The 25,929-nt window shown below is 48.6% G+C and overlaps 1 protein-coding gene across 1 annotated transcript in view; it reads right to left on the minus strand.

Moving 5' to 3' along the window:
* The window catches only part of LOC118777427 (lysyl oxidase homolog 2B-like), a 40,230-nt gene extending 16,401 nt beyond the window's left edge, over positions 1-23,829 (minus strand). The window contains exons 1-5 of the mRNA XM_036528311.1: positions 23,691-23,829; positions 19,252-19,572; positions 17,150-17,325; positions 3,494-3,705; positions 1,273-1,489 (exon numbers count right to left, since the gene is read on the minus strand). Coding sequence (XP_036384204.1) covers positions 1,273-1,489; positions 3,494-3,705; positions 17,150-17,325; positions 19,252-19,537 — 891 coding nt within the window. The 5' untranslated portion in view covers positions 19,538-19,572; positions 23,691-23,829. The remainder of the gene's footprint in view (positions 1-1,272; positions 1,490-3,493; positions 3,706-17,149; positions 17,326-19,251; positions 19,573-23,690) is intronic.
* Positions 23,830-25,929: the final 2,100 nt, after the last annotated feature.

The following is a 25,929-nucleotide window of genomic DNA, read 5'->3' on the forward strand; positions in this document are numbered from 1 at the left end:
GAGTATAAACGGAATACGTCAGCAGCTGGACTGGAAAGTTTGAATACGTGACAGTTTGTACAAACAACGATATCTCCACAACTTCAAAAAGCACTTTGTCAACACGCACATAGCTGAGATATTTAGAAAACCCGATGAGGCTGGAGTCTGATGTATATGCTGTGTGTGAGGAGCAGGAAATAGCTGGACAAAAATGTGCAAATAATCCAAGAACATCAGACATCTTCACTGCCTTCTGCTCCCACAGGCAGGAGAATCCCGCGAGGAGACACAAATAATCATTTTACAAACGTGTGTGTGTGTGTGTGTGTGCGCGCGCGCGTGCGCATGTGTGTGTGTATGCGCATCTGGGTGTGTGTGTGTGAGTGTGCGCGTGTGTGTGTGCGCGCGTGTGAGTTTGTGAGTGAGTATGTGCACGTGTGAATGATTGAGTGTGTGTGTGCGTGTGCGCGTGAGTGTGTGTGCGTGCGTGCGTGCGTGTGTGCGTGTGTGTGTTTGTGTGTGCGTGTCTGCGTGTGTGTGTGTGTGTGTGTGTCTGTGTGTGTGTGTCTGTGTGTGCGTGTGTGTGTGTGCGTGTGTGTGTGTCTGTGTGTGCGTGTGTGTGTGTCTGTGTGTGCGTGTGTGTGCGTGTGTGTGTGTGTGCATGTGTGCATGTGTGTGTGTCTGTGTGTGCGTGTGTGTGCGTGTGTGTGTGTGTGCGTGTGCGTGTGTGTGAGTTTGTGAGTGAGTATGTGCACGTGTGAATGATTGAGTGTGTGTGTGCACATTTGAGCATGTGAGTGGGTGGGTGTAGGAGTGAATGTGAGAGTAATGACCTACAGGAAATGAGGCGTATGGCTGTGAGGCGATACGAAGCAGACACAGGATATCAGAGTGCAAAACAGACAGGCTGCAGAAGCTTTGCTGGGACTGTCCTTCTCCTTTTTTCACATTTTTCACTGCTCTTTTGTTTTTACTGCTATTCTTCCTCCCCATCTCTCCTTCTGTCCCTCTCTCTCTCTCTCTCTCTCTCTCTCTCTCCCTCTCTCTCCCTCTCTCTCTCTTTCCCTCTGTCTCTCTCCTTCTGTCCCTCCCTCTCTCTCTCTTTCCCTCTCTTCCTCTGTCTCCCTCTCTCTCCCTCTCTCTCTCTCTGTCTCTCGCTCTCCCTCTCCCTCTCTCTGTCTCTCAGCTCTGTCACTTTTCTGCCTCGTGTTGCCTCCTTCACCCACTGTCCCTCGTTGCTGCTGCTATCTGTGTGTCTCTGTGTTGGAGGACCGGTGTATCCCACGCTACCTCTGGCCTGTAGGCCTTCCTGAAGCCTGTGAGGGGCGTGGGGGCGAAGGCCCGGCCGGGGATGCAGCTGACCACTGTGGGGGTGCCCTGGGGGCAGCTGCTGTTGCCCTTCCGAGGCAGCCTGTTCCCCAACCTGCAGGCAGACAGGTGCGCCTCGTTCCCCGTGCAGTTCACCGAGTGGCCCCAGTAACTGATCTTTCTCCTCTGCGCGTATATCCTGCGAACACACACACACACACGCACAGACACAAACACACAGACACACACAAACACACACACACACACGCAGAGACACACACACAGACACAAACACAAACACACACACACACACAAACACACACACACACACACGCACAGACACACACACAGACACAAACACAAACACACACACACACACACCTTTGACACATGAAAATAATACACTCTGTTCTAATAAAATGCTTTCCTGTGCTTAATTGCTCCATTATTCAGTAACTGAACTAATTATTCACTAATTTAACAATTAAAGGCCTGCCCATGCCTGCATGCTGTGCCAGTCACTCTTAAGGCAGTGAGTTTGTCAGGCTTGTGCCGTGCTGGGGGAACTGGCCCGTTAGAGGAGACAGCGTGTCTCCCGTACTCTCCTCTCTGAGCTATTAAATCTGCAGAGAGGACATTTGTTTTCTATTCATTTTAAACATGAAAACAAAATGTTCCCACTGGAATCCATACAACAAATCAGCTGTCCAACGAGGTGGCGTGTTTTAGACTGTGATGTAAAAATACGGGGAAAACAAGCGTGATGTCTGTCCCTGGCATGCCTTTGCACAGCAGCTGCTGCTCTGATGCGAAACAGCAGAGGAAAGCTCGTTGGCTGAGGAGACTGCTGCACTCCAGCATAGAGACCCGGGGAAGCAGATGGGTTTTTCAGAGATGTGATTCCCTGTCATGAACCTGACACTAAAAAATCTCCCCCTTTCCTTTCCAAACTGTTGTTGGAGGTGTGTTAGGAAAAGACATTTTGACAGAGACAGGGAGTAAACAGAACATAAACTCCTTCCATTCTACCCCAAATGTTCGTTAATGCCATCAATCCTGTACTAACTAAGTTTTGTTGCAGACAGAGGCTTTGACTCGGTCCTTGTGTGGTTCCTTCCTCTTAAGCAGACTCATGGGGCTGTAATTCATAATTCACCCTTCCCTATAACTGCACTGGCTGTGTTTGAAATATATTTACATGACCAGGTAGCCAAAAGAAACAGGATTTGAGGGGAACTGAGGGGCACTTCTGTTAAGATCAGATGGAAGGGAAACTTAAATGCCCGAAAACAGCGCGTTCAGGTCCCTCCCAGGACAGACCTGGGCCACGGGAGGGTTCAGCTCATTTCTTTCAGGGCCCTGGAATGTGCAGTATGGAACTGTTTACTGTTTCAGCCTGGTTTCCCAACACAGAGGGAGCATTGGGCAGGATTTCTCCGGCTGAAGCGGAGGGCATTACAGCATCCTAACGGAATGCAGGGATTTGGTGGCTGAACAGGGAGAAACAGGGAAACCCAGACCTCACTAACGCCACTCAAATGTACCATAAACTCAATTCAAGATGACACCTTATTAGAAAAAGCTGCTTTGAGCTGTTTTTCCCCCGCGCTCAGTGTTAGCAGTGCTGTGAGTGAGCTACACTCTCCTGTTCCTGAAAACAGCTCCAGGAACATTGTCAGCCATGGCGCAGAAGATTTTTGTTTTATACAATTCATAAAAAGATTCCATTTTTTCCCAGAGGAGTCTCGCTCTCACACAGCTGGCTGGAGTATCTGTCTTAATGAAAGTTCACCTCTGCACAGAGATGAGCCCTGGCACAGAGGCCTGCTAATGTCTGCTCACGTCTCTTCCTTGGACACACAGTGTCAGGACTGCAGTCACAGCAGGAGGTCACCCTGAGGTCAGAGTCCTGACTGCTCTGATGGTGGGCCACGGTTCTTTGTCTGTTCCCACGGAAACAACAGCGACTCTGTTTACGGCTGCTAACATTCTCAGAAGGTGGGAAGGAGCTGAAGGGTCTATGGGAAGATGGCTGTTTTAAAGCAGACGGTCACATGCAGGCCTGGGTTTCACTCCATAGCACTGCAGGAAGATTACAGCACTGATTTACGCTTCGATTCAGTTCAGTTATGCTCCTAATTAAGTTTTTCAGTGTGGCACTGTTTATTGTAGCACTATGTACAATGTACACACACACACTCACTTGTAGACGCGTGGGTTGTGCCTCTTCTCCCCCGGGAAGCCGAACATGCCGCAGACGACGCGTGAGTTCATCAGGGTCCACTCCTCGTTACAGATCTGCCTCCACTTGCCCCCATCCTTCACCTCCACGTACCCTTCCGTCACCGGGATACGCCTCCGCTGGGCCGCCAGGATCGCCCGGATCCGCACATCCTCCACCTGGATGGGCAGGCTCTGCGGGATGGACGCAGTGATTGGGTGGTTATCCTGAGCCAATCGCATCGCTCCCCCTCGCAGTGCAGAAGCAGGTACGAGCGAGTAAGCAGCACGACAGCAGTGAAACATCCGGCTAAAACCTGCGCTGAAGAAGGAGCTTCCAGCAGAAACAGATTTCAGCACGGAGCACGGAGCACGGACACAGTGATCTATAAGAGGAATAAAACATGACTTTCCATCGGTGCTTAGCTCACACCCTTAACAGAGTAACTTACACATCATCCAGTCATTCACCGGACCTTTACTGAAGCCTCGGGTTCAGCTCCTCGCTCAAACACACCTAGGTAACAGCTGTGATTACAGTCAGCACTGAAAGAGGGTCTACAATTCTGTGATTCTCATGGCTGCGGGTGCCTCGTTTAACCTAGCCTAACCTAACCTTTAACCTTAGCCTTGTTTGGGGTGACAATGACTATTTATTCTTTACTTCCCATCAATTCCTACTTGGTGTTGAGAGTTACGCCAACTCATATTGTAAATGAGGTTCACTTGTACAGCTAAACATCTATAAAAACAAATTCGGTTAAGCACCTCACTCAAAGGCACCGCTGCAGTGTCCCACCCGAGTTTAGAACCTGCGACCTTCTGGTTGTGACCCCCATTCCCTCACTGCTATGCCCCTCTGCCGCTGCCAGCCTCTCTTGATATGAACAGTTCACTGATGACCATAAAAACACCTGAAACAAAATGAAGTTCGCTCCTGCCATTTCACCTGTGGAGTGCCCTATCAGTGACTCCTCCTGACTTCCTCGAATGTGAGCATAACTCTGTCAAAAACAGGATCTTTCAGGGTTTGTCCTGGTAGCTGCTGCTGGCCCTGAGGATGGCAGCCCTAACCACGCCCAGGTGAGAGACGTCCATCAGTACTGCAGAAAGCTGGACTCGGATAACCTTTCCCCCTGTGGAATGAGGGCTTTCAGTGGCCCCTTCCGGCCTGTTTCACATTACAGGGAGGCTGTGTAAAGCACACCGTCTGTGGGCCTGGCTGGAATATGTTCAGCACAGCTTTAACAGATTTTCCTCCCTCAGCCCAGACCTGGTCCTTCAGGCAGCGTCACCAGCTGCGTGGAAACAGCTCAGCAGCTTCAATAACAAGCATCTTCAGGAGCTGTGAAAACAGAACGGACCTTTGTGTGTGTGTGTGGGAGGGGAGCAGATTGTCGGGCTGTGGGGTGGGGTTACGCCCCTGGGTATTCTCACTCAGGGGTAACCTCCCAGCCAGTCACACGCAACCATAAAGAGGAAGATGATGATCCGACAGGAAGTTCTGACCACTCGTGCCCGTTTCGTTTGCGAGGGGAACACAAAGGTTGCTTTTAGGCAGGGGATCTAGCAGCTGCAGAGGAGTCAGGCACCGCCCACGAGAGGAAGAGGTCAAAGGGCTTTTCTGCGTGATTAAAGCCAAAGGCATCCTGCAGGTCAGAGAGGAGTCACCAGCTGCCCCAGAGCCCCTGTAAAAGCCGCTCTCTGACCCTGCCAGCTTCCATAAGCACCCTCTTCCCTTGCTAAGCCCTGACTCCGCTGTCCAGGTCTCCACTCCAGACCACAGCCGCCACCCTGGGTGTACGTGACCACGTAGCCCATTGGGGAAGAGCTGCCCCGTGGCGCCGCTGACCATAAAACCCGCCACCACAGAGAGGCAGCGCAGGTCTGAGCACTTCCCCTCACAAAGCCTGGATTTCCCTCCAATAACGTTTCAGCTCTTAACCGAGGGACGGGTTGCTGACGTGACATCAGCCAGGAGGAATCTGCCACAGCAGACCAGGCCAAACTAGAAACCTGCGCTGTTTCACTTTTCACTCAGCCTCACAGGCCAAAATGGGGGGGGTTATTCAGAACTGCGTCCAGCATTACCGACGCAGCAGGGTGTTTCTGAAGAGCTTTGTGTGGGAGCAGCAGAGTGAGGGAGAGAGAGAAGACTGTGGTTCTGTGGGAAAGGCAGAGAAGAGATGCAGACGCAGAGCAAGCAGGACTCTTTAAAGCAAACAGGAGAAAGAGGGTTTATACCAGATTCCCCCGATTGTTTAGGTTGGCTGGGGAATCTCTACAAACCTGCCAGAATGAGCTGAATTTGCAGATTCTCTGAGGAGGGAAGGTATAGAGAGACCTGCAGCTGTTAACATTAAACAGCCATTTCCACTCAGTGACCGCCGTGAAAACTGCTCCACCCAGACAAAACATCCACCTGAAGGTACACACTGTGTACCAGCTCTGAGTCAAGCCCACGCCCTGCTGGATCAAACTCAGCTCAGCAACTGAAAGGTCTTTGATGCATGATGTAACATGAAACACAAAAATATTTTAAATTCTGGCTGTGGAAACACTCTGTCAAAATATCTAAAGATCTAACATAAAAGCCTAAATATTACAGGCCAAATGTGAGAAAATGTAAAAACATTAAGAAAAAACATTTCATTTTAGAACACTTAAAAATACTGTTCAGACCTCTGGCTGTTCTGCGGTAAATTACACAATGCCTCAGAAGAGGAAAGAGAACAGTGAGAGAGGGCCTCCGACAGGAACATCTAACACTGAGCTCTTTTTGGGGTGCAGTATGTTCCCAAAGATCAAACTGTAAAAAGCCAGACTCAGCAAATTCCATCTCGCTGAGAAATTGCACATCGTGAGCTAATGAAAGCAAATCCAGACGCCAGTCTCGGAGAAACCTCCCATAATGCCCCTGGATGAGACCCAGTCTGGAGTCCAGCGGCACATGGCAGCCAAACCGCTAACCCGCCAGAGCAGCACGTGCGGCTGCAGCCTCCAGCTGGCCGGCTTCCTGTCCGCACTGACAGGCCTGGCACCGAGTCAGCGCCACCGCGGCCGAGTCAGGGCCGCTACTGAGTCACAGACACCGGCAGAGAGTCCCAAAGCATCAGGACTCACACTCAGCGCAGGACTCCTAATGATCTCTGTGTTACAGGACTGCTCTGCATACTCACACACAGCATGGGACTCCACCCCACCCCATCTGCACTACAGCATCGCCAGGTTCATTCTGCTAAACGCTTATCCCTCCTGCAAACCTCTACCCATTACACTGCCTGCACCTCCTCATCACCACAGAACTGCAATGCTGTGCTCAGAGTAGCAGGGATCCATTCACAGGTGAGACTATATAAATGTATAATATGTATGTCATCACACTTGACAGAACACCTTTGTGGTTGAACGGGGCTTGCGGTATTATTCCAGATTGATAGTTGACCCCTGACTCCTGAGGGTCTGGAATGTCCTGTCCAGTTTCAGGTGTGACAGGCAGGTAGAGGCCATGACCCACCCCAGAGAGGGCAGTAAAATTCTCTGACAGGTGCTTCAGGTGTGTCAGCAGCACTCTGTATGAGTCCTGCTCTCCAGTCTGCCCAGGACCCCCCTCTCGCCCGGCCCAGCCTCTCTGTGACCTGCACAGGTCAGCTAAATGCCTGAACAAAATGACACTGTCTGCAAGGCCATGCAACCCGGGTCCCGGAGGGCCACAGTGCCTGCAGGGCTGCTCTACCCTGGTCTAGCTTAATAAACTTAATCAACTTGATATTCACTTTTCGTTATTTCCAGGAAACAGACTGGGAAACTGCTGACTTAGATTAAAAAATTCTAGCTTTTACTGTAGTCATGCATAAGATGTAAAACCAGATGACTCTTTTTTTTTCCAGAACAGGTGGCTATTAATTTTGTTTTCATCTTTTCCCACTTTCAGATAGGTATGCATCTCTCGTGGGCAGAGCCGTTGTGCTGTCTCTACAGCGGCTCCATTTTCCAGAATTAAAATCCCATGCAAGCAGGAGCAGCAGAAAAGGCTGGTGGCAGCCGGGGGGGGGGGGGGGGGGGGGGTCACGTCAGGAGAGAGGGGAAACAGACGGTCTGACAGGCTGCTTTCCAGCCATTGTTTCTCACAGAATCTTCTGGTGTGTTTTCTTCTGTTTATTTTGTACTTACTTCCACATGCATTTCGTGGCCTGAGGCGAGCAGTATGTGAATTAGCCTCCTGTATTGTTTCCAACACCTGCAGCGCATAATTGCCTCGCTAATGTTCTCTGTAAAGGTGGAAGCTCATAACCTGTGCAGAAATGAGTGTTAAACTGCAAGGGCTGTTCAGTTCAACCACAAAGGTGTTCTGTCACTCATTACCGAGAAACCAACTGACCCAAGTCACGCTTCACACATCAGGTCCCTGAAATTCAGAGAAAAACCTTAAAAGCAAACTTAAAAAATGTGTTACTTCCTGAAGGTTCCTTCACCATGTTCAGAAAGAAGCCCCATACTGGTTCAGTTGCATGCCCCCTGTGTCTCACATCATGTTGGGGGACTTTAAACAGCTTGTTAGCGCACGGAATGAGTTAACTTTCGACCTTAAAGATTTTAATGTATTTAACATCTATGCTTTTCGCAAATAAAGCCATGAGAGTTGACATGTTTGAAATCGCTGTGAGCAGAGCTGTCGAGACGCCCCTGTCCTTACCAAAGGCTTCTCAATTACAATTCTCAATCTGCAGAGCGGAGAGAAGGGCGGAGGGAAGAGGCCCGCACTCGGTCACAGCGAGGAATTCCCCTTTGCTGGCAGGTACGGAGACACAAGGTGTGAATTCTGGAGGGCAACACCCTGTACCCACAGTCCCCCGGAGGTCACACCCTGACTCCAGGGCTGGGCTGAACCACATTCCTCTTTTATCAAAAAAAAATGTTTTTCAGAATATTTTTAATGGTTAATTGGCTGGTGTGAGGGAGATGGAGAGGGAGAGGGAGAGAGGGAGAGGGGTTGCTTGGCTCAGACACTGACTCATGCATTACAGGACTTTTTTTTCCTTTCTTTTTTTTTTTTACTGGCCATTTTTTTCCTCTCATTTTCTTGTTTGGGTTGGGGGGGGGGGGGGGTCACGTTTGGCCAACACGTGCCCGTTTCGAAACAGCAAGGCAACGCAAGGGCAGGCGAACGGGAGATAAACATCTGTGCCCTGACCCCCCCCCCAAAACACCACCGGGGGCTGGCGGGGCCGGGGGGGGGGGGGGGGGGGCGGTATTGGAGCAGGGCAGCTGGGATATCGATCTCATTAAACAGTGGTTGCAGACTTTCAGAGGGGTAGAGAAGAAACCAGGAAAGCCCCTTTCCCCATCAGCACATCTGTTACACTACTCAACGTCTGCAGAGGAGAGCGCAACACGCTCAGTACCGCCATTACACCCTCACGCCGTTACAGCGTTACACCATTACACAATCGCAGGGAGACGGCCAGTGGGGGAGTCCCTCAGCAGCAATGAACTCCAGTCTGTGGAGCTCCTCACAGACATCTTCCTCTCCTCTTCCCTAAAACTGCACCAAGGCCTGGATCCAGCCAGTATTTGCCCTTAACTCCCACTAGCAACTATTAAACAAAGTGCAGGTGGTACTTTTTTCAGTAAAAAGATGGTTTATCTTGTTGAAGAGTAAAAGTAACACTTGCGTGTGACAGTGGCTCAGATGTAAGGACCCACGGTCAGTCCGTAAAGCAGCTGTGGGAATATTGAGAGTATCTCACACTTTCACTGCGGCCGTTTCAGACTGAGGAACCTTCCGGCACCTGAGCCTCAGTCACAGGTCTCCTTTTTCTAGCGTGTTAACAGGAATGGAGCCTCACCGCCTCCTGCTCCATGACTCTGTTCTGCAGGTTAATTAAACAGCAGGAGTATTTCATCAGTCCTGGAACAAGCACTGCCCACCGACCCCAGCACAGCAGACACCCCACAGTGTGTAACACACTCTCATCTGACACACCTACGTGCTCTATCTAGAAAATGAGGTGAGTTAAGCAAACATTTCCTCACCTCTCCTGCCCCACACCTCTGTTTCAGACAGAGGGCATAACCTACGCACTCAAAAATCAGAAAACACAAACCCTGTGTGTCATAATGGGTATGAACATCCTCACCACACTACCCCTGATTTCAGGCTTATCTCTGTGACATGCGGTGACCCACAGAGACCCTCAGCCAGTGTGCGTGTTGGGGCTGCTCGTGTGTCTGTCTCTTATGCTCCTGGGTATGTGAAGAATCCATGGAGGAAATCTGACTCTCCTGCCCAGAGAAAATATGTGACCTTTGCCCCCGGGTAGTAGAATATAGAGGCGAGTCCCTTCTGTTGGAACACTGGCCTCAGCATGCAGCCCCAGTGTTGACTCTGTCTCATGCCTTTTTTTAGCAGAAGGATAAAAGCAAGCATTTCAAGATCCCTACAAGTGCCAACAGCATCTGAAGTGATCCAGCAGAATGCCTGTCCAAGTATTTACACAACCCTTACTCTCATTTCTCAATCCTGCCTGTCTCCCTCAAATCCACCCCAACACACCTGACACCTGTGGTATAAGGATCAAACATCTCTGGCACTTTTTAAGCCTCGATGTTTAGAGACTAATTTTGCTGTATTACATTATACTACATTACATTGTTGGCATTTAGCAGATACTCTTATCCAGAGTGACTTACATGAGTTACAATTTTTTACATTACCCATTTATACAGCTGGATATATTACTGAGGCAATTCTGGGTTAAGTAGCGTGCCCATGGGTACAACAGCAGTGCCCCTGCAGGGAATCGAATCAGCAACCTATCAGTTATGAGTTCTGCTCTTTACCACTATGCTACACTGCCACTCAGATAGAAGACTGAAGCCTTAATGCAGCGTCTTAGACCACTCAGCCACGCTAATGTCTTTTTAATGTGATGTAACACGTGTTATATCAGGGCATTGTGATGTAAGCTGTGTGATATCTGGCCATTGTGATGAAAGGTATGTTATGGATGGGCATTGTGATGTCAGGTGTTTGATAGATGGGCATTGTGATGTCGGGTGTGTGATACATGGGCGTTGTGATGTAATCGTCTCACAGACTGACCTGTTCCTTTGGCAGGAGAGATTAGTTCCATGTGTGGTTTTCACACGTGAGGGAAAATATCCTGGCATCCAGAGTGAATCATCACATCTGTCTAACCACAGCATTTACAGCAGCAGAGAACATACTGTTCCTTTGATTTCATTAGTTTCATTCCGGAGTTTTCCTGCTCTGTCTCATCTCTGAAGCTCTGATTAACGCATTGGCCAAATGTTTTCCCTTTTCTTTCCAAGAATAAAACATAACACAGCTGTTGTGGACGTGAGTCTTGGCGGGGGGGGGCTAGCGACCCTCTCCATGCTTTGGGCTCGGGAGCGGCAGTCCCCCCCGTTTCCTGCTCAGGTTCACTTGAGAAAAGAGAAAAAGACACCAGGTCTTGTTGCGCAAGGAGGCTGGAAACCGCAGAGCTTTACTGATGAAATGCAACAGCCAATTCAACGCTGACACATCGTGAGCGTAATCAGCCATTAGCAGCCATGCTACAACAGACAGCCTGCGTTACACCACCTCTGCTGGATTCCCACACTCTGCCTCAGCTCCCTCACATTATCTATTCAGCCTTTCAGATTAAATACGTTTGCTGATGGCCCAAGTGGTATAACAGCAGTGTGTCTCAAACACGGCTTGAACTTATAAGCCTCTGGTGAAATTTAGAAATTTACATTTTGTCATTTGGCAGATGATCCAGAACAATTTACAAAGGAGGAGTATAAAGTTCACTGGTTTCAAACCCAGCTCTATGGGCACTGCCTGTAAGTTCAGCTCTCACCCCACAGATCCCTGACAAAGAGCCCCACTGGCACCTGGAAACTCCCAGATCCGAAACAGGAAAGGACTGCTTAATGCCACATATTTATTTCTTAATTTGGTTTAATGTTTAATTTTAGATGTTTCTGAATAAATCTCTGAAGGACACTCCTCACACTGTTGCTTCATGAATTTAAAAACAGTCATTTCTTCAGGCAGAGGGTTGCCTATTTATTTAGAATCTATTTTAAATGAGGGTGCGTCCAGACCCAGAATGCCTTTCATGTTTTTCTCGGGGAGGGTCTGATTTAATCCGTCCTCCTATGAGCTGTCAAAAACAAACATGCAAACAAATGTCACCTTTTTACATAAATAATGTATTTCTTTCATCTCGGAAACCAACAAACTTCTGTGTTGCTCGTTGAGTCAGTAGCAATGAAAATAACCCTAAAGCCTGGATGAAATCATCATTCGTCCCAAACTATGCCTCACAATTAAATGCAAGTTTTATATTTTTTCCTTCGCGGCAGTTTGGCAAGTTCATCTATCACTAAAAATGATAAAAAGTTGTATTTCTGTTGAGAAAGGCAACACTTTATGGGTTAGTCCCAGTGAAGCCTGAGTGCGGATTGAATCCATGCCTCAGGTAAATCCTGTAGCAGGAGAGAATTTCCCCAGCAGAGCAGCACTGAGCATCAATCCATCAGCAAACGTCAGTCTGAGACGCCAGAGCACTGATGGCTTATGGGATGTTACTGGGAGGCCAAAGGTTAAGAAGGTAATAAGGGGCTTTTGTAATGGGCTCCAGGTGAAAGACAATAAAGTCTAAAGAAGGTGGGTGGATATCTTGAAATACAGCGGTATGCAGGGGAAAATGCTCAAGGAGACAAGTGAACACGGGTTTGAACAAAGAGATTTAGCAGGAACTGGCGAGGAGGGCGGGAATCAGAGATTTCTCAGGTCACATGAGGTGATGTGGTGCTTTGTGAGTCTGACCATTCAGTATAGCCATCATGTTATTCATGTCTTTCACACTGATTTCCCATGCCATCAGAGCAGCTGTGTCTCCCTCATACCCACAACCCTCTGCACACATGGGCGTGGCCCAGGTGGAGTCAGGTGCTGATGGTTCAGGTGATCAGGTGATGGCTCATGTTTATCATTGTTTCATGCTTGAACTGGCATGGGGCTACTATGATGATGTCCTCATTGACGCTGATACCTGAGTGGTTCACAGTTTTGTCTGTCACACATGTGTGGTCCATCGGGTGTTCTAAGGGAGCTATTGTGGGGATGCTGGCTGTCGTTAAAGCTTCAGGAAACACGCTGCATCTTGCCACAGCGGCTCCATCAGCGCAGCCTGCCCGGGGGCGGGGCCTTTCCGCTGAAACCCGACACTCTGCAGGACTGCAGGACAACACATGCTGAAGGAGCGACGAGAGGTCAAACTGCCACTGACCCGCTGAGAGAGCTGATAGCAAGCGTAATACACAGCGGCGTGTGTCACAGGAGAAACAGAGCCTGTACCATTCCCATATACACACACACACACACTCACATTCACACACACACACACACGCACACACACTCACATTCACACACACTCACATTCACACACACACACACACACACACACACACATTCACACACTTACACACACACACATACACACACACGCACACACACTCACATTCACACACTTACACACACACACATACACACACACGCACACACACTCACATTCACACACTTACACACACACACACACAATCTTACTCACACACGCACACACACACACACACACAATCACACTCACACTCACACTCACACTCACACTCACACTCACACTCACACTCACACTCACACTCGCACACACACACACGCACACACACACACGCACACACATAAGTGCACCAGGTAATGGGTTATCCATCACAGCCACATGCCTGTGGAACACTCCCCTGGAGGCTGTGCCTTTGAAGTTGGGGGGTTGGGGGTTGCTTTTCATTACATAAGCAATATTATATAATATATGACATGGCACTCGTATATCTCTGGGGTTTTGTGCTGATATGGTTGTCGATCACCAGGCTGGTCGAGCTGGTCTGCAGTCAGCAGAGATTCAGTGGCTGCTCCTTTACACTCAGATCCTACAGAGATCAAGGCTCCACAGAGAGGGTGTGTGCCCAATGCCAGATTCAGCTATAAACCCCCTCCACCCCCCCCTCAGAATAAACACATGAGAAATGCCTGTGGGGTGGAGACCACATTCACATCTTGGAATATTTCTTTTATGGACATTTTAATAAAAAGCAAACTTGCTTTTTTGGATTTGAAAATGAAAAGAAACGGCTGTAACATTCGGAGCAGTGGTGCTCTGTGAATCAGTGAATCCGCCTGTGGGCGGGGCATGTCTGTGCCAAAGCCCCGCCCCTCCTCAGGTGGGCGGCACCTGGCGACATGAACACTACAGCTTAAGTTGCAGAGAGAAAGAGCTTCCTGCTCAGCTCTTACCCAAAGTCCCAGCAAATTAAAAGAGCTCAGCGTCCGCCTCCCTGGTCCTGCTGCTGCTGCAGCTATCGGCCAGGCAGACAGGAGTACGATGCAGGTTGTAACAGACTCTCATCACAAGCTCTGACACAGAGACACGGAGACCTGTGCACTCATGGGGTGGAGCTGTGTGTTTACACCTCACACTCCAAGACAACGTTTGTCAAAGTGTCTGCTGGGAAAAAGGGGAGAAAAAAAATTCTATTTTTCTTCATCTCTCCTCTCTTTTTTCTCAGACAAAACTGCCAGTTGAGAGAAATTCACTCTAAACTGAGAACCTCTTGAATTGGTCTTTTCTGTTGGAGTAGAAAAAACGTCCTCCGGGCCTCTGTGGGGAAATCCTTCAGTAGGAGGAGCCTGTGCTTCACTGAGCAGCAGAGAAAAAAGCCTTACTGAGCCACCGCAGCCTCTCTCGCCCTCCGCGTATCTACGCCGTCCTGATTACTAAACCTTACCAGTTTAAATTTACAGTAACGCCATTGGGAACATGGCTCATGGTGGTCTAAAGTTACACATTTATTATTTTTTTCCTTGAACACCCACAGCCCCCCCACCCCCACCCCTAGCTTTTGACAGACTAGCTGATGAAGTGTTCCCATATGCTGGCCCCCCCAGACTGTGCCCAGAGACCCCCCCCCCCCTTCCAGAGACCATCTCCAGGTTCCTCCTCAGACACAAGGTCGTGTCCCTCTCCCCCACACCACGGGGGCAGTCTCAGGTGTGAGTCACCTCCACGGCATTCTGAGCAGACATGGGGGGGGGGGGGGGGGGGCTGGCGTGGGCGGGACTGATACTGCTCTCTCTGCTGAAGTCATTAAGGAGTAGACGTGAGCACCGGGAGTCTGGGGAAAATCTGAGTCTGGTCTCCTCTGCGGTGCTTTTGACCAAGACATCAGAGACCAGCTATGTACCCGGCCGTCTCAAGGACACCAGCACCCGCCGCAACCCCCCCACCCCCTTACACAGAGCCCAGCCGTCTCGAGGACACCAGCGCCCGCCCCAACCCCCCCACCCCCTTACACAGAGCTTAGCTGAGCTCCACACTGATCTGGAGTCAAGGGAAAGCTGCTTCGGCTCATTTCTCTTCCGGTAGGTGAATTGTTAGACAGTGTGCTGTTAATCTCAGCCCACAGAGAGAGGACAGGACACAGAGATAAACACCAGCGGCCCGTCTTTCCCTGTTCCGCTTCTAAACACGTCAGCGCCGCTACACTTCCCAGATTCCTCTCCCTTTCCCTCAGAGCTGTGAGGTCATTCAAAGGTGATTCCCTGTTCTGTTGTAAACACACACACACAGACACACACACACACACACACACACACAGAGGGATTGCTACCTGTTCAGCTCTATGGAAATGCCCTCCCTGGCCAGGCAGGGTGATGACACAGCGTAGGAAGCCAGGTCTGTAACACAGACATACAGCTACGAGCTCAGGAGAAACACACTCACTAACACAGGGGATGTTAGCTCTGCTCTCAGCAGCCGTGTCACACAGGAAGTAGAGCAGGACACCAGAGTGTCGTATGCCCCCCCCCTTGTGCCCACCCTGTGGTGGTGGCGCTCAACCGACGATCAAACACATGAGCAGCATGGAGCTCAAACACCTCACAGTCCCAGAAGACACACACGAACGTTACGAACAGATGGGGTCCCTCAGCAGCTGACCACTTTCAGACCCGGTCCTTCAGCAGCTGACCGCTTTCAGACCCGGTCCTTCAGCAGCTGACCGCTTTTAGACCCGGTCCTTCAGCAGCTGACCGCTTTTAGACCCGGTCCGTCAGCAGCTGACCGCTTTTAGACCCGGTCCTTCGGCAGCTGACCGCATTTAGACCCTGACCAGGGTCACTTTCTCTGTAGAATGTCACTTTGTTGTGCTGTAAACGAGCCACAGCGCAGCGGAGAGCACAGGTTGCCTGTTTCTGCAGGAATCCTCTCGCGCTGCACTGCTGCAGAGAGCACAGGTTGCCTGTTTGGGCAGGAATACTCTCACACGCTCGGCCCTCTCCCTCAGGCAAACACCGCAGCAACAAAAACCCCAGATCTGAAGCAAAACTGAATCTGAGTCCAATTAACTATGAATTTAAACATGGTGAAACTGGGCCACCCTTCCATCAAATACAGAGAGGTGTTTTTTTTAAAAAGTTTTACTCCTGCAGACTAATCAGATTAATCAAATAACAAATTAATTAAGCCTTCATCTGTAATTCATTTTAAAATTATTTTGCAATGTATTTATCTAGTTTTGAGAATACTTTGACTTCTTTTATCAAACTGGACAGGACTGAACACATTCTGCAGGAGGTGTGTGTAGAACAGCACAGTGAAAAGGCCTGTTTGCTTACTGAGGATGCAAAGGTGAAGCACAATGTTAAAAATACCACATCCAGCACAGAGTGTAGCACTGCCATCATCAGACCAGGGTTATTATCTAATGAAGCAAGTTCCACAGATTAACCATCCCAGGCCAAAATATAAAACAGTTTAGTAGACTGGCAGCCTGAGATTGTCGGCCCAAAGAACACGGTGCAGAAAGCAGTTATGCGGTGTCCGGCTCCCACAATCCTGCATTCCAGGTTTTAGCGCGGTTTTCTTTCAGCTGCACATCTGCTATGAATCATGGGACAGATCAACAAACACACAGTCCTGTTCCAACACAGCCAACCATGTGCACACAGGAGAAGAACACTGCCGTGCAGCCGCAGTGAAGCTGAACGAGTAACGCAGTGACCGAGTAACGCTCCGACCGAGTAACTCTCCGACCGAGTAACGCTGTGACCGAGTAACTCTCCGACCGAGTAATTCTCTGACCGAGTAACTCTCCGACCGAGTAACGCTGTGTCCGAGTAACTCTCCAACCGAGTAACTCTCCGACCGACTCTCTGAGTCTAACAACCAGCAGATGTAACTAGCGGATGACCACCAGCGCTGGCACAAGTATCTTCAGTAGTGTTGAGAGAAACTACTCTAGTAATTACAGGTGGACCCATAACTTAGGAAAGCTTAACTGCACCCCATCCCTAACCCTAAGCATGACCACAGACACAGCTCACTGTGGTGCTCTACACTCTTTTTCAGCAGTTCTCACCCGGCTCCCATGCTGATCTGAGGAAAGGATCATTTGTCACCTTTCTGGACAGATCTGAATCCGGCATCTGTAGCCAGCCTCTGTCAGATTTTTTTTCTCTCAGGTGGGCAGTGGTCCGGGAGAGGTCCCGGGCTCAGTTGGCGGGGTGGCTTACCTCTATGTTGTCGTTCAGAGAGCTGAGGAAGCGGAACCCTGGGATCCTCTTTTCACTGCAGGCCACGCCCACATCCTCTGTGTGCTTGCAGTCCGACACCCCGAATCCGTTGGAGGAGCAGAGGGCAAGGGACGCCTCCTGCCCTGTGCAGTGGACATTGTCCAACCAGATCCGCCCTGCCAATCAGAGAACAGCACACTGCTCACCACCCTGCCCAAGAGCAGCCCCCACCGCCCACCATAGCCTCCATGGGAGACACGGAAATGTATCATTCTTTCAAGCTCAACAACATTAATAAGCTTCTCCCATCGGCAACTGGAATCAAACACCTAATTAAGCTCACAGGAGTCTTAGGGGGGGAGCGCGTGATACAGGCACAGCGAATGGAGTCTTAGGGGGTGAGAGCGTGATACAGGCACAACGAACGGAGAAAGCTTGTGTCTCACCCTCCATCAGCACCTTGCTTCAGTTCTCCCAAAAAAATCACTCAAAAAAACAAAAGGAAGGAACAGGTGGCTTTGCATAGCGTGGAGTTCGGTCTGTTTCTGTAGAATCTCTCAAAACGTTCAGCAATGCGTGTTTTTTTATTCCTTGTGGAGATTGACTGCTTGGATTTCCCATAATTGTTCACTCCCAGAAGGATAACAGTGAATCAGAGCTTTGTCATCGATCTCTGTGGCCTGACTTCTGTGTCACCCAAAAAAATCTGAGAAATGATTTAGGGACGTGGAAAATATGGCTCAAGATTTTGCAAAATATTACTCTGTACCAGGGAGGAAACACCGTGCAGATGGATGAGGAAAATTATCCTCCCCAGAATCTTAAATCAAGTAACAAATATGAAGCACCCAGCTGAATCTCAGAGCACACGGGACACAGTGACAGCCAGGGTATTTTTTCATCTCAGAGACACAGGCAGAAGGGAAATCTGTGGCACTGAGAGGGACTTCAGACCAAAGGCTAGACTGAGGCATTGGGAAGATTCCATATGAATCCAGACTCTGAGTCCGAATCTCCCATTCGCTGCCCGAGCTGAAAGCATTGCTGGGAAAATCGGATCCGGAGTGAATCGACTCCAGCGATGTGAGTCACATGGGTGAGAGGGCAGGGTGGCCTCTGTACACTCAGGCCTGGAGGAGATTTGCAGACTCGGCTGAGTCATCAGTTAGAGTATCTGGGCTGTCCCCCCCACCCCACCCCTGTGCCAGGCTGGGGGAGGTTTAGCCTGGCCTTTCCAGTCCTCCTCCCATGGGGCCTTTCAGCGCCGCTGTGTGGGATTGCCTTTAATCGCTGAAACACTGTTTTTTTCCCACAGCGGCACGAGAGGCGAACCCGCGGACGCGTACGTGCTGCACATGACCTGCACTCCACCATGGAACAGACCGCTAATGAGGCACCGGGACCGTGGCAACACCGTTATTTACAGGACACAGAGAGCCAGGCACCGGGACCGTGGCAACACAGTTATTTACAGGACACAGAGAGCCATCCATGGGGGTTTATGAGAAAACCAGCTACAGTATGATGTAATCTGTGTAAAATCCTCAGAGACACACTAAATAAGACATTCGGCCAGTCAGGGCATTCATAAGATATATTGATTTTCCTGTGGAAACAAGTAAGAGACAGTTGAAACTGTATGTTATACCTAAGGAAAACTGATCATTACTAGGACTCTTTATCGTTATATTCTACTGCGCTCCTCTGGCTGTTTACCTGTGATCCAGGTGTTATCTGAACTGAACTCTGAATTCTACATGTCTGTTGCAGCTCAGTTCTACCACAGAGCACTTGCTTTTTCACTTCATATTTTGCATCCATTAAGGGACCAAGGGGAATTTTTCCAATTGAGTCTCACCCCCTCTCCTGCCCCCCCCCCACCCCAGCCCTGGGAATGTCCTTTTCTGTTAACAAATCTTCACAGCTCTTTCTGTTAACTTACAGTCTCTATGCAATTTACCCCATGAAGTCCAGTGTGACTATTCCTTCCTTTAGAATAATCTGTCCATCAGATTTGATTACTAGATTGACTGGTAATCTGGTTAGTAACGGAGTGAAACCTGTTTATTTAAACATAAATGTTTCACTGGCTGATTACCCACCTTCTCCTCGGCCGTACTTGGAGGACGGGGACCAGGACTTGGCCTCCAGGAAGCCCAGCTCTCTGCACACCACGTGGGCGGCGTGGATGGAGAAGTCGTCATCACACACGGTGCCCCACTCGCCGTTGTAGTACACCTCCACACGGCCCTCGCTGTGCTTGCGCTTGACCCCCGCCAGACGGAGCTGGATTTTGGGGGTGTCTGGGGGCAGCTCTGAGGCCGAGCAGCATATCGCCCACACGCTCAGCAGAGCGAGGGGGAGGGGCAGAGAGCAGGGGGCCGGCATTGAACTGACCAATCAGGGGCTGTGATAGACGGGCCCTAAGGAGGAGAGGAGAGGGAGCGGGAGCAAAATAACAGAAATAAATCATAACTGAAGCACTTCTGGGAGGCAGAGTACAGTAGCCTGCAGTCACGTGTAACCAGAGGGCTGTCAGTTCCAATCCCAGGTGGAGACACTAATGCTGCACCTTTGAGAAACTGGTTACCTAGACTTCCTTCAGTAAATATCCATCAAACAGTAATGTGTTAAAACTTTAGCATTACATGCTGCCTGCTGAAGGGCATCAGACGGTTAATGTTACACTGGTATGTTAATAAAAACAGTTTGAAAAGAGACAGGAGTTTGAGGTAAAATAATAATATAATATCATATAATAATATATGATTTTAAGGCTTCATGAAACAACAACCTCCGGCTCATGACCCTCCACATATTTCACATACATTTCAACCTATTTGTGCAATGTTGGAAGCTACAGCATGACTGTTTGCCAGTTACTTCACCGCAACCTAATATGATCCGTTTATTGGTTGGCATTTATTCCCCAGACCTGAAAACGATGAAACGATGGAGCTTCCATAACGAGCAGCTTCTGCTGTGGCTTTGGTCTGGTGGTGCTGATGAAATCGCTGACTACCACAGTCTGCTATTTTCACTGCACACTGAGTGTGCTTTGGGTGAGTGGTATGTGGGTTTCCGCTGGTTATTCATGCTGAGAGAATGTGTCCCAGTGACATTCGCTGTCAATAACAGAATCACTGGTTAGTTTTCCCTAATTATTCTAATCAGTGACTCTAATCATTCTACTCAGTGACTGGAATGATTTCGATGATTCTAATCAGTGTGAAATGGTTTGTTATCACCTTGCTTTTTGCTTCTGAGCAGACTTTCAGTGGAACATGAGGGGAGAGCACATTCTCTCAGCAGAAGCAGGTATGGATAGCACCTTGAGACAAACAGAACGTGACCTCCTCCCTCCCAAGAGAAGGGTTTTGGGCAGGATTGATCTACAGGGCCACAGCTGGTGTGATGGCTGTTTGCAATGCCAAGTAAGGACATTAAGGGGTTAACTCAGGCCTGGAACCTCAGCAGGGACAAAAGACCTCTGAATGGCCATAAAATGCGTGTGAAACCCAGCCAACCGTAAGGCATATGGCACAGCTAGAAAACTGCATTTTGAAAGATTTAATAAAAGTGAATTGATTATTTACATTGTGACTGTAGTAAATATTACCTGCTTTTGTGTAGCCGTGTAGCAGTACACTGTGTTGGCATTTTACCGGAGTGTATGGCTATCTGAGCCATCAGCTGTAAAAAGCAGAGGCTCTGCTCTGAGCTGAAAAGCTCCGCTGCCAACCGAGTGATGAAAAGAACAGGCAGAAGAGGCAGACGGGATAATAAAACTTTCAGGAGGATTTTACTCCTTTTATTCCTCTGTTCCACAGAGCTTTCCAGCCACCACACCCACTGCAAATGTGCTCCTGTGTCTCTATGACATGCGTCAGACAGTCTGTCTGTCTGTCTGTCTATACCTGCCTGCCTCTCTGTCTGCCTATCTGCCCATCTGTCTCCGTCTGCCTGTCTGTCTGTCTGCCCACAAACAAAATACATTCAGAGCTTACACCCAATAAACTCTGAATGATTGTTATCACTGCTACTGATACAATATTGAAAGAGTCTATGAAGGAAATCTACTTTTGGAAGGAAAATAAATGTCAGGTAATGTTGTCAGTAGCAGTCACGAATCATTTTATTCTGTCAGCTGCAGCAGATTTGGGTAAAATTACTGTATGATGTATGTTCCCGGGACCGTATGCTACAGCTATATCTTTTTTATGGTTAAATAAACACGGCTACTGTGCATTTGACCCTTCAAGTGCCAGAATCATTTCACAGGAAGACAGAACTTTCTGAGCAATGTCAAAGCTTGAAATGAGCCAGACCCCACTTCTTCCTGACAGGACGTGGCAGCAGAGACTCGATTTTACAGAAACACACAGAGGGCGAGTTTTTCCCTTTTCATCACCGGCTGCAGCTGGAACAGGGGGTGACATCATCATTAACCTGTCCCCCCCGGTGCAGGTACAGGCACAGGTAAAACAGAGCCTGGCGTGAGGGAACCTCTCCCCGCTCTCCTCTCTCTCAGTCTCGCACTCGCACCGTGTGCCTGGGGCCCACAAGGCCTTGCAGCTGCAGGCCAAGGAATGCACGGCTTTTCTGTGTTTTCGTCCAGGCACGCTGTGAGGCCATCTACCGCCGGGGCTGCTGGAAACTTTGCCTCCTGCTACTGTAGCGAACATGAGGCATCTCCAGCGAGAAGCAGCTGTTGGATGCAGTGCTGTGCATCTTCAGCTGAGAGAGAGCAATTTTATCCACAGCAGAAAACCACCATTCGAGTGACCATGTTATATCAACCAAAGACATGGGGGAAAAAAAATTGCACATAAATCTAAGAAACTGTATTTACATATCAACCTCCAAGGAAATGTCATCATGTTCTGTATATTTTTATGCTGCTGAAGAACTGGCCACACACTGCCCCCACAGCCAAGCAGAACACAGACAGGAAACTCTCTGGGCCTGGAATGCAAAAGGAGACTCTACTTTTTTACCCCATCCTATCTCTTAATTACACAATGGCACCAATTACAGGAATGAATCAGCACAGAAAACCTTCTAAATCTCAGCATCTCGCCTTTGAGAGAAAGAGAAAGTAGGCTTACAGAACATCAGGAGTGGTACTGCCTGCCACCGCAGGGCAGACGTGTCTAGCGGCAGTTTTACGCATTCCGGTGTTGGAAAAGCTCCATCGACTTTGGAGAGCAAGCCAATGGCAACTGGCGCAAAACTCCCAGGACGACAGTCCTCTCATTACATATAAGAAAAAATGGCATCAGATCAATCTGACAACAAAATCACTACATCATCACTAATTGTGAAAACCATTGTTGTACACAAAGAAAACGTGATTTGCTTACTCGTTTAATTGACGCGTGAATCAAGTTCAGCCACTACAGGGTCCTAAGTCGTAATCAGATAACCCATGTGAGGAACATTTTGTATATAGACTGTTTAATGAAGTAACATCCAACACGTGGAACGGGGTCGGATCAACTTCAGACAGTCTCTTAGCGACAACCTACAACCGACAGAACGGAGGTAGGTGTGCGCCGTGCGCAGACTCCCGCGGGTAATGCGCTTTAAATGGTTCAGTTACAGGGCTTCTTTCCTGCTCCAAAGGAGAACCCCTGCTCTGCATGGTTACGTCAGAGGATCGGACTCTTTTACAGGGTGACAGCTGAGAAGTATCCTGAAAAACAGAACAGCTCCTTTTTATGAAGGTTTTATGTGTGTGAAAGACCAACTTTTAGGGAGTCCCTATAATGAGTCTTTCATGAGCTTAACTACGATGGAAACCATGGGCTTGAATGAAACGTGTGTTGCGGGGTTTTTTCTAACACTGGCCGACAGAAATCTTCGCCACCCCATCATATCTGAGGAGACATCTACCTGCACGCAAAGGGGACTTTACTTCAAGAGTGATTTCCTACGACAAACAGCGTGAGAAATGTAACTGGAAATGTTTAGGCTGCAGTTATAGCTCTGTCCGTTGTGTGCGCAAAGGAAACAAACGAACAGTAACGACGCGGTTGCTTTAATCTTTCTTAAATTCACAGTTACTACGCTAAAGATACTGCTGTTCTTACATTATATGTACTACCACACACGTTAACACGCACTCCAGTAACACGATCCAAGTGCCTGTTCAAAGAAACTTCACTACAATCATACCTTCTTAAACATCCGTTTTCACTGATTGCATTCAATTTAATCTACATTTGTTAACATGTGTAGCATAATACATCTGGACACACCCTTCTGCCTGTTAAAATTCACTTTGATACAGAAAGAAATTAAATATTGATATAGCAAGCAAAATATGCATTTTCTACAATGTGAAACAAACGTATACAAAATGAGTAAAAGAGTAATAACATTTAGTGATTTTATTCATATATCTAACTCGACACGTTTAGATAACATGCGCAGCAAGCCATGTCATTTTCATACCCAGCGGTTCAGAGTCGTGCCTAATTTAGCTAAGATGCTCGGCATTGTATTAGCAGACGGAAGTAACTAGCAAACTTTTACTTACTTTGAAAACGGAGATGTCTGCTGCCCACAGTAATGCTGTCTTCGAATTGGCCCCCTGGCTGTGGACTGGTGTGGACAGACCAGCGCTATTCTGCGAGTTGTGTGAAGCTTCCTTGCTTTCTCCCACCCTTTCACTGGACCTTCACCACGTCCCGCATTATCAATGCGGGTCCAGACCAATCACGCGCCGACAAGCCTCGCCCACGCCCACGCGGGGCCACGACGATGACCACGCGCGTATCTATGGAAACTACTAGTCGTGCTGCTCGTGCCGACATGGGTCACTTGCAGCCAACCTGCCAACAGGGTATTAACTACCTGCGCTGCTGTAGGCTGTGGCTACGATGTGGCGATTGTGCGAATAGTTTTACATCAAAACTTAAAATCAGTCATGCCATTACAGTTGCTTGGTATACACTCTTTTAAAGAGTTTTTTTTTGCACATACCAACTGAGGAAATTCAGGCACCTAAGACCATGACAGTAATAATTCGCAAGGGAATTGAACCAGCTCCCTTTAGGTTGCAGTTCCTTGTCCTCAGTACTATACCCACAGCGACTCCCACTCTTCCAATCAGTGTAGCGCTGCATTACAGATCCATGTCTGGTGGTGTAACGTTTTCTCCTAGAAGAGAGAACATGCGCCCGGTGTCGCCACCATGTGTTAATGTTATGAAGAACACGGTAGCGCAAAGATTTTATGGGCTGTTTAAAACGAACAGAACTGTAAAATAACCGAATGACTGGAACACTGTAGAACTCCATACAGGCTACAACAGAGGAATGATTTAAAAAGTAATCTTTATTGTTTATTTAAGTAAACGATAAAGATTCGTTTTAAAATCATGCAGATAGTGTGGCCTTGTTTCTGCTTTTTGTGTCAACACCCAAATATTTGAGATATTTACGATTTACTTGCTTACTTACTTGCTGGTCCAGTTAAACTTTTCACAAACGATCTGTGAACTCATCTGCCATGAATTTGTTTTCAGGCAGCGAGAGACGGTACGACAGACCAGAGCAATCACTCGGGAACTTTCATGCCAAGGATCAAAGCGTGCGGCCACTGCCGCGGTCCAGTTGTGACGTCAGCTGCACCTGATAGAATATTAATTCGCTGAATGTTCTGTCCGTTTTAGTTAATGGGGTATTTTCTACATAAAATCGAAAATATCTCAAATATAGAGGTGTTGACGCAAAAAGCAGAAACAAGGCCACACTATCTGAATGTGTTGGCTAAGTTAAATAAGTGGAATAGGAAGAAGAAGAAGAAGAAAACAAAAACAACTTGAGAGGAAAGTTTGAAGACAAACTTTAAATTAGCCTAAAAAGCCTAGCATGACTGCCAGTAGTTACCAGGACTGCCAACTTTGGTCAGCAGACGAGTGGGATTTTCAAGTTGGGACTGTCTTGCAGTGACATACACTCACTTTCTGTGGATAGGTTTGTATTGTAGGACCGGGGTGCAATGAAGTTACCGCATTATAACGGGGAGGAGCCACCAGAGACTTACCTCATCCATGTGCAACTGGCCTCCCAGTTTAACACGTGGCCAGCAGAAGAGATGGCGGTCCAAGTCGCCCTCACTTTGGAAGGCAAAGCTCTGCAAATTCTCACAGACCTCCGGCTGGAGGAGCGATGCAGCTGGCCAGCCATGGAGAGGGCGATACAGCACCGTTACGGCCGCCGTGTGTATGCTGATAACGCCAGAGACCAGCTTGTCAGCCACCGAAGGGAAAAGGGAGAGAGTCTGGGTGCCTACGCCACAAATCTTTGCCTTTATGCCTGGCATAGGTACCCAACCTTCGACGCTGTGACGCAGGATGGAGGCGGAGCAGGTGGAACATTACTGCGCATGGGAGGTCACCTCCCCAGCACGAGGCACCAAGTGCGTCAGGTAGACTGCGAGGGGAGCGACGAGGAAGAAGTGACTCACCACCACACTTCCACAACAACCACGGATGGGAACCACTCCTTTTCCCCAGATATGTCCTCTTTTTTTGGAATGCATGTTTTAAGTCCCAAAACGAGGACATGTCTGGGAAAAAGAGGACGTATGGTCACCCTAATTGAGCTCATTCTAGATACTTGGTTTGCTAAGTCAGTAACATGCTAGCTAGCAAGGAGATTCTATTTTCAGCCTGTTATCTTGCTGGCTAGTCCAGTTCTACTTTCATGAAAATATGTGTAAACAGAGCCGTGGGCAGGGAGCACGGTTAGCGCGTGGTTAGAGGTTTTGCT

Source organism: Megalops cyprinoides, chromosome 5 (assembly GCF_013368585.1).
Source record: "Megalops cyprinoides isolate fMegCyp1 chromosome 5, fMegCyp1.pri, whole genome shotgun sequence".
NCBI lineage: Eukaryota > Metazoa > Chordata > Actinopteri > Elopiformes > Megalopidae > Megalops > Megalops cyprinoides.